At 41.4% G+C, this 9446-nt stretch overlaps 1 protein-coding gene across 1 annotated transcript; it reads right to left on the bottom strand.

The window, feature by feature from the left end:
* Window positions 1–547: 547 nt before the first annotated feature.
* LOC126638605 (uncharacterized) lies at window positions 548–7953 on the bottom strand. Its single transcript, XM_050312598.1, has 2 exons — window positions 7724–7953; window positions 548–2756 (listed from the first exon to the last, which is right to left on the bottom strand). The coding sequence occupies exon 2, from the start codon at window positions 2197–2199 to the stop codon at window positions 1225–1227; it is 975 nt and encodes a 324-aa protein (XP_050168555.1). The 5' UTR covers window positions 2200–2756; window positions 7724–7953; the 3' UTR covers window positions 548–1224.
* Between the last annotated feature and the right edge of the window lie 1493 nt (window positions 7954–9446).

A 9446-nucleotide genomic window follows, 5' to 3' on the forward strand; every position in this document is an offset into this window, starting at 1 on the left:
TGTGCGTGTGACAAATGACAAGTGGTCAAATATGTGGTAGTTTTTGAACTGTATAAAAGTAAGTATAATTTCCAATAAAGATGAAGCTTCCAAAACATCATATTGGTGTGTGTGAAGTTTCCATTGAGGCTCGTACGAGGCAGCAGGGGCTACTGAAGGGGAGGACACTGCCTGACTTGTGTCCCTACCCACACAGGAGTATTCCAGTTTCTGGGAAAAGCCAAGTGTCACTTCCTGAACAGCAGTTACCATGAGGTTTGTGAACAGGTACATCTACAACCAGGAATAACTTGTGCACTTCACCAGCGATTTGGGCACTTTATGGGGAACACCCTATGTTACAGGAACGCTGGGAGACACGATCAGGAGAAGTTGCTTTAAGTCTCATTTATTGAAGATTTTACAAAGATTTTTATAGTATTTTACGAACAGCATGCAATATTCGTATTGGGCAAAACTATGATTATAGGTTGCTTACTTTGTTCTAATTTGCTATAGATATAGAGAAACATTTTTAGGTTGTTTACTGTATTCTAATTCACTATAGATACAGAGAATATTCAGTTAAACCTTATCAGTAAAAACAGGGTTTGAGAACAGGACTTGCAATATATCACTTAGGCCATAAATGTCAGCACTCAGACAGAAACATCTTCTTAATAAGAGACAGTCCTTTCTTTAACTTTCCTTTGATCTTCTACCAGGATAGTTTTGCTTTGCTCCCTCGCATTTTCCCATCAGTGCTTTTCAGCAGCTGCAAGGTCTCTTGACAATCATGTCCTCGGTTACACAGCCATTCTCTCGCAATATTCTCCACACTCCCCCCTTCTTTTTTAACGACGACAAGAGAGGAGTTTGTTGTCTTTAACATTTTCAAGATCCTAGATTGTAGAAATTGTAGAAAACAAGGGAGAAATAACAAGAGTAATACAATGACTAGAAAGATTATAATACCTTGCTTAACCAAGTCTGAAAGCCAGCCAGAGATTCCCCAGTTAGTGAGCCATTTATCTAACCAACTATTACCAACAGTGATATCATTAAAGCGATTGTGAAGCTTCTGAATTTGAGCATGAATATTGTCACTGTGATCAGAAAGATTTAAACAGCACGTTCCTTCAAATTCTTTACAACCATGGCCTTGAGCGAGTAAAAGAAAATCAATAGCAGCACGGTTTTGTAGGACTGCATGTCTGACGCTATCTACATCATGTAGTAATGCATCTAAGATGTTAGAGGTAACATTGAACTCTTGGACTGCGAAACAAGTGAGATTTTTGATGTTACACCAATTAGGGCAGCCATTACACCTGGAACAAAGAAGGACATGGTAACTGCAGCACCTATTGATGAGATTTCTACACGTGAGTTGCAATCGGGACCAATACCGTGAATGGTGCGTTTGAAATGGGTGCAATTGTAAGCATTAGTGATTAGGTTTCTGTATGTAGGAGTAAACATTGTTAGCTTACCAACATAGCATGGTCCTCCCCATGGATTTTCTGGGATACCTGGCCAGGCTCTATCACCACAAATGAGGAAGTATCCCAGAGGAAATCGAAAGTTACCTAAGGTGGTGACTTCTTCAGTGCCATAAGTGAGAGATGCATTTGACCACTGCCCTGATCTGGAAGCACTAACAGCTTGTTTAAGTCTGTAGAATGCAGGATTATCAAATGCGTATCTAACATTAAACAAGACAGCTCCTGTACCGTTGTCTGCATCAAGACTGTATGACGGAGAACAGTTATATTTTTCTGTAAAGTTTACAAGAGGACCATAGGGAGAGAAGGATCCCATAAGATCTAGTTCTTGGAGCGGGAGGATAGCATTCTGAGTAAGATTGCTAAGTACTAAGAATAGTTCAAAAGCATTTTGGGTACTAGTGAGATTTGTAATGCATTTTACATGGTTGTTTGTTTTCCAATTCTTTAAGGCGATTTGTATGGTAGTTCTATTGACTGTTGTAAAGTTTTTCCAATCCTGCCATTGAAAATAGGGATAACCGATTAGGCAGGTACGAAATGGGTTGTTAGCCTGATTAAGTGAGAGGCAAAGATCGGTCTGATTGGTTTGTTGTGCCCAGGTTACCCAGATATTCTCTCTGGAGTCAATGGACAAAGTAGCATCAGCAGAGTTATTAGAAATTATAAAAAGTATTGCCCAGAAGAGTGTACAGGTGGTCTGAAGAGGCCACATTGTGAATCAATAAGTTTTTGTGCCAAGCGTAATTGCAGTCCTTTTTTAAGACAATCTAATGTGAAACGTACTACTGCTAAAGCCTGTTGGTCAGGACACTCATGAAGAGTGTAAAAACTTTCTTGATCTTCTGGAGATTGTAAGTGAAAGGTGATAGCTATTTGTGTAGGAAAGGAAGTTGCTACAAATGATAACCAACAGGGAAGACAATTAATAGATTCGTTTCTAGAATGTGATCGAACACTATAAACGTTACAAATACTACAATAAACTATAGATAAATCTCTACAATTCATATGACAATGTCTACCAACACGAGGGGTAAAATCTTCATCAAACAAAACATAATCAACTTTACGTTCCCAATCTTGAAGTGATTCTTGCGGATCCTTGTAAATGTATTGTCCTATACCAGGCCACAAAGCTTCAAGTGAAGGTAATTTGCGCTGTATCGTCCGTTGGATCTTCTCCTCCAGAGCTTTCTCCTGTTCCGGAGTTATGCGCAGTGTCCACATTAACAGCTGGTTTGACCCACCGGGCAGGGATCCAAGCAGGACCTGTAGGAGACATAACACAAACATACCCACGACCCCAATAAAGTACTTTACTAGGGTTTTGCCAGATTCCTGTTTTGGGATCACAATATCGTACCCAGACATCAGGAGAAGGATTAGCCTTCTCAGTTGACAAAGTGTGATAGAAGGCTGGTGGATGTTGTTTGTCTCCAAAAACACACAAGTGATTTAACACATAAAGGACTTTAGCTAAGCGACTTTTAACATCTTTTATATTCGAATGTTTCTTTAAGTATTGTTTTAGCACAGCATGTGATCTTTCTACTATTGCCTGTCCCGTAGGAGAATGTGGTATACCTGTAGTATGTTTAACATTCCAAATTTGAAAAAATGTTTTTAAGTGTAGTGATGTGTATGAGGGGGCATTATCAGTTTTAATTTCGCAAGGTACACCCATGACAGCAAAGGCTTCTAGTAAATGATGTTCTACTTGTAGAGCCTTTTCTCCTGTTTGTGCAGATGCCCAGATGAAATGACTATAGGTATCAATGGTAACATGGACATATTTAAGAATCCCAAATTCATTATTGTGAGTGACATCCATTTGCCAGAGGGCATTCATAGATAGTCCTCTGGGATTTACTCCTAATCCTATTCCTAAACCCCCATTGTGATGACTGCAAATAGGACAGGCTTGCACAATATTTTTTGCTTGTGCTAATGGAATAGAAAATTCTCTACTGAGACCTTTTGCATTTTGATGGAAGATGTCATGACTTGCTTGGGCTAGAGTAAATTGTGTAGAAGTTGCTGTCATAACAAACTTGTCAGCTCTTGCATTGCCCTCTCCTAAACCAATTTCCTATTTATGACTTCTGATGTAAATTATGGAGTAAGAGTGTTTTCTCATTTGAATAGCTTTTTGCAGTTGGATTAGCAGCGTGCCTAACCTTTGGTTTTTTGTATCTTGTATTATAGAGGCCTCTATTCTTTGCACTATCCCTACTACGTATAGGGAATCAGAGACAACATTAAGAGGTTCGTCAAAAAAGGTTATAGCCCAAACTACAGCTACTAATTCTAGAGTTTGTAGGTTATCTGACTTTTCACCTTTAATAAGGTTATGGTGCCATTGCCCATTAGTGAGCCAGGTAACAGCAGCAGTGTGTGACCTTTTTCCTGCATCTGTGTAAACGGTGAGAGCGGAAGACAGCGGAATAGAACTAAATTTGGGAACTTCAAGCCAATGTAATTTTTGTTGCCAAGTAAAAGGAATTTGTTTAAAAGCTGTGGTACTAACATCACTAGGACAATTTAAAAGAGCATTTTGCAGAGCAAAATTATTAAGAAGGTACCATTCCAAGGTATCTTTTTTCATTGGCAGCCAGATGATATTTGGTTCACTGCCATCCACAGTTCATATTCGCTCTCTCCCTTTCATGATGATTGTTGCAAGCATTTCGATTTTTTGAACGATTGTTTTGGCTAGGTGAGTACCTACTGTGACCCATTCTAAGACTATTACTTCACGCAGTACTCCCCCTTCGTTTTTAAGAGAAGTATCTGGTGGCACTTGCTTGACAATGGCTCCCATAGCAAAAAGATCACCCATCCAACAACACAAACATAGGGGTACATCAGGGATCCTTCGAGAGATCAAACCCTGCAAAACAAGATCACAAATAGTATTAATAACAGAGTAATCATCAGAGTTTAAATGAATTGGTGCTGCTGGATCTGTGCCATGTAAAAGGTGACACAGCTTATATATCAATTCAGTAGGAATGCCTACGATGGGACATAACCATTGCAAATCTCCCATAAATCTTTGCATGTCATTGAGAGTTTTTATGGAGGATTGTAACGTTAGTTTTTGTGGTCGAATGACTTTGTTGGTCAAAGTCCATCCTAAATATTTCCAAGGGCAAGTGTGGTGGGTTTTTTCGATCGAGACCACAAGGTGGTACTCTTGTAACACTCTGAGAATTTCGAGGGTATCATTCGGTTGAAAGCGGTCCTTTGCGGCGAATAAAATGTTATCCATGTAGTGGTAGATAATCCAGGTAGGAAATTTTTTACGGATGGGTTGTAGAGCAGTTGCAACGTAGAGTTGACGCAACGTAGAGTTGACACAACGTAGGACTATTTTTCATGGCTTGTGGGAGAATAACCCACTCGTATCTGGAATCTGGAGATGCTCTGTTGAGAGCCGGTAGGGTAAAGGCAAAACGCTGGGTGTCTCGAGGATGTAACGGGATAGTGAAAAAACAGTCTTTTAAATCAATGACTAGAATATGCCAATCTTGTGGGATTAAAGTTGGATTTGGTATGCCAGGTTGTAATGCACCCATGGCTTGCATTTGATTGTTAACTGCCCGTAGATCATGGAGAAGTCAGAATTTTCCTGTCTTTTTAGGTATAACAAAAATTGGGGTATTCCAAGGACTGTGTGAGAGTTGTAAGTGTCCTTGTTGAAGTTGTTCCTGAACAAGCTTATGAGCTTGTTCAAGGCTTTCCCTTTTCAGGGGCCACTGCTTAACCCAAACTGGTTCATCTGTTAACCAAGTTATCGGGATCGGAAAAGCCCAAGAAGTGGCCCTTAAGACAAAGGGGGTTCATTTGTAAGAACCCATTTCAATTGTGAAAGAATGTCTCTGCCAATTAAACACTGAACAGTAGGTGGCAGTGGTACAACAGAAAACACAGTGATAGTAGATTGATCTCTTAGGGTAACATTTAGTCGTGGTGATTGTTTCCCTATGAAGATACCACCCACACCTGTAATAGTAGCATTTGTTGGAAAAAGGGGCCAATGATTCGGCCAATAGTCAGGTGGAATAATGCTTGTATCAGCTCCTGTGTCCAGTAAAGCATCAAGACAATAATGTTCATTTTCCCATTGCAAAGTAATCGGTTGTTTGGGTCGGTCAGAAAGATCTAAAGTCAGCAGTACATTATGCCCGGTAGAGCCAAATCCTTTTTCTCCACGATCATTTTTTGTAATAGGACACATTTCAGAAGTAAACTGAGGCAAAGGAATTAGTTGTGCTATACGTTGACCTTGAGTTATTTTTACTGGCGGAAAAAGGGTGTATAACATAATTTTAATCTCCCCAGTATAGTCAGCATCAATTATTCCCGGTAGTACAAATAAGCCTGCCAGTGAAAGTGAGGAGCGTCCTACTAATAAAGCTCCCATGGATTTATTGTCAATTACTAATGGTCCTTGAATGCCTGTGGGGATCGCTTGAGGTTCGGTAGTAAAAAGAATAGTATCTATTGCTGCTGCCAAGTCCAATCCAAGGCTGCCGCTTGTTGCGGGTTGGAGGGTGGAGGCTGAGCGCAGAACGCTGCTGTTGTGGGGAGAGCTACTTGTGTCGTAGCGCGGCTCTTGTTGTTCGCGCTTTGTCTCCCGTTTCCCGCACGGCAGGCATTAGTGTTATGCGATGGAGATTTACAGTTTTGGCACCACACTCCTGTAGCTGAGCAATATTTTCTCATGTGTCCTGATCCTCCACAACGGTAACATTTTAATCGAGAAGTATTTGTTTTTTGTGACTTTGCTGTCATCACTTGAAGAGGCGCAAGGGCAGCCAAGATTTGTGTCTGACTACTCTCCGCTTGTTTTTTCAAGTCTTCCCCTAAGTTATTTAAAGCTTCAATTAAGAAGGCTTGTGTACCCGTAGGGGTTCGAGCCATTCTTTCTAATGCTTCCTCAATAGACCAGTCTGCCCCAAGAGTATTGATAATTGTTTTGGTAGCCTGACTGGAATTTTGTAAAGCACATTGCTTTAAGATTGCTCCTTTAAGATAATTAGGTACACCCGCTTTTGTTATTGCATCAGCTACTTTATTGATAAAAGTTCCAAAGTGTTCGTCTTTTCCCTGCTTTATGCTCATATATAAAGGAGTTCCCCCAGGATCTTTAACATGGTCGATTGCATTACGAGCACAGCGCATCACCTCTCTAATCTTATCAGCCCCAAGGAGCATTTGTGCTTCAATTCTTAACCAAGCACCTAAACCTAATAATTCTTCCATTGTGACTCCTTGCAGAGGGTCACCTGGTCCCCTCTGTGTGGCAACAGATTGTTGTACTTGTGCTTGCCAATGTGCATTAAACAGAAGCAATTGATGGGGAGAGAACAACAATTTGGCTATAGTGCGACAGTCGGCAGGCAAAAGAAGCTGAGTACTCCAAATGTAATCAAGAATCTGGCGAGTGGGTTCCCCAGTCGCCCCATATTGACTAACAGTGCTACGAAGTTGACTAAGTAATTTCCAATCTAAAGCTGTCATTGTGATTGCAGTTTGAGGATTGCCTTGAGCATCAGGGGGTCCCGGGGTATATGTTACGGGAAATGCCAGATCTACAGCAGCCAAACCCTCCATATCCCCATCTCGCATGCATTGCCGAGCAAATGCAGCCCATGCTTCTCTACGTTCTCGTACCATAGCCCCCGCAAGGTCACTGTCAGCCCCAGGGACAGGCATACGGCTAGGCGTAGGAATAGCATTCATGGAAAGGGGGGGTGGCGGGAGCGTCGATGGTACAGCGGCATTATTTTCTGTAATAACTTCTACCCCTGAAGACTCATTGCGGTGTGTAGGAGTACTAGGTACATGCATTACAGAAACCGAAGGGGGTAGTGGTGTTGTAGATTCAGAAAACCAGGTTTCCCCAAAAGACTTATTTTCCTCCTTTATCATTATATCTTTTTCTACTGCCCGCTTTTCAGCCTCATGTTGTAGCAAAGTATTATACACACTGCGCCACAGCTTAGCATATTTTTTCGCTGTTTTATCCTCATCAATAACCCTCGTCCATAAATCATCTCCAAATTTCCTCCACTCTGTTAAAGAATGAACAGTATGGGGATTAACAAAAAACCCTAATGAGTGACCGTAATCTAATAAACAAAGTAATTCCTTCTTATAGTCAATATCTGCTAACCCTTTCTTTTTTAAGAAATCCCCAAACAATTGATATGCTGCTTCCCTCTCCATACCTTATCTAGGCGCGCCTTTGCAACTCTTCAAGGAATCGGCAGCACGTAACAGTCAGGCTCGTCTATACGACACCAGGGATCCGGGACATGTTGCAGGTAATGTCCTTATGATCACCTCCTCTGCGAGAGAGGTCTGACCCCTTCAACGTCCCCTTCTATGCAGGCTCGGGACTTACGTGGTCCTTGGCTCGGGACTTACGCGGTCCTTGTTTCGGGCGCCATTTGTTACAGGAACGCTGGGAGACACGAGCAGGAGAAGTTGCTTTAAGTCTCATTTATTGAAGATTTTACAAAGGTTTTTATAGTATTTTACGAACAGCATGCGATATTCGTATTGGACAAAACTATGATTATAGGTTGCTTACTTTGTTCTAATTTGCTATAGATATAGAGAAACATTTTTAGGTTGTTTACTGTATTCTAATTCGCTATAGATACAGAGAATATTCAGTTAAACCTTATCAGTAAAAACAGGGTTTGAGAACAGGACTTGCAATATATCACTTAGGCCATAAATGTCAGCACTCAGACAGAAACATCCTCTTAACAAGAGACAGTCCTTTCTTTAACTTTCCTTTGATCTTCTACCAGGATAGTTTTACTTTGCTCCCTCACATTTTCTCATCAGTGCTTTCCAGCAGCTGCAAGGTCTCTTGACAATCATGTCCTCGGTTACACAGCCATTCTCTCGCAATATTCTCCACAACCCTATATGGGGAGACCCAGGCCAGGCAGGGGTCCCTTCTCCCCTAACTCTCTGCTTCAGGGTACTGGGGGTCCCAGGGGTAACAACTCTCCAGGGTCACCCCCTCACCAGACTGCTGGGGGTCCCAGGAATCCAGGAGATCCCTTTCCCTGGGCTCCCCATTTTGGCATACCCAGGCTCCCAGTGGTCACCCATCTCCAGGCTGCCTGTTTCAAGGTCCTGAGGTACCCTGGGTTCCCCCTTCTCTGTGCTCCCCCCTCCTCCACGATGCCTGGAGTCCCCCCTCTCTGGGCCTCCTGTTTTAGGGTCCCAGGGCTCTCCCCTCTCCGGGATCTTTTCTGTCCTGTAAAATTTTGGAGGGAAACTATCGTTGGATATGTTCAATTTTTGAGGTGGAATCCAAATTTTGGTGGTGGTAACTTCAAAGACAAATACAGTTCTTACACACAGAAAGGAAAGCGCATAGGACTCATTTTGCACTAGCAGATAATAGGCTGCTTTCGTCTAATTTTGGCTAATAGTTTCAGTAGTACAAGGGATGCAAGTATCAGCTATGCCAATGGACCCAAAAGCAACGCAAAGTGCCAAATTGTTATTAGTCACCAAAAATGCTATCTCCCAAAACGAAGAATGTGTCAAACTTTTATTGCCAAGATTAGAACGAAAAACACAAATCAATAATTGTACAAAAAAGGGGGAAGGACTGTGATAAACAAAAAAATTTCTGATTCGTGTGGGAGGACAAATGGGTTATTACAACCTCAGGAAAGAAGAAAATAAACAGATTGTAAAACTTAATTACACCCCCATAAAGAAATAAAACAGACCATTTGTAAGGTCATCAAGGACATAAGCCATAAACCATCTCTGCTTTCCTAAAATGAATTATGGTAGAATTCTGTTAAGTCAATGATCTTCTAGGCATCTTGTCCAAGAATGTATGAATTATAGGAAAACTATCACTGTTGTACAGATAACAACCTAGCTCTAGTTGTGAAAATAAACATATGCTAAATT

This window comes from Myiozetetes cayanensis, unplaced genomic scaffold (genome assembly GCF_022539395.1).
Source record: "Myiozetetes cayanensis isolate MyiCay16 unplaced genomic scaffold, myiCay2020 scf176, whole genome shotgun sequence".
NCBI lineage: Eukaryota > Metazoa > Chordata > Aves > Passeriformes > Tyrannidae > Myiozetetes > Myiozetetes cayanensis.

What these genes read in the sequence shown, in the direction of transcription:
- LOC126638605 (XM_050312598.1), bottom strand. Translation starts at nt 2,199, where the DNA reads ATGTGGCCTCTTCAGACCACCTGTACACTCTTCTGGGCAATACTTTTT.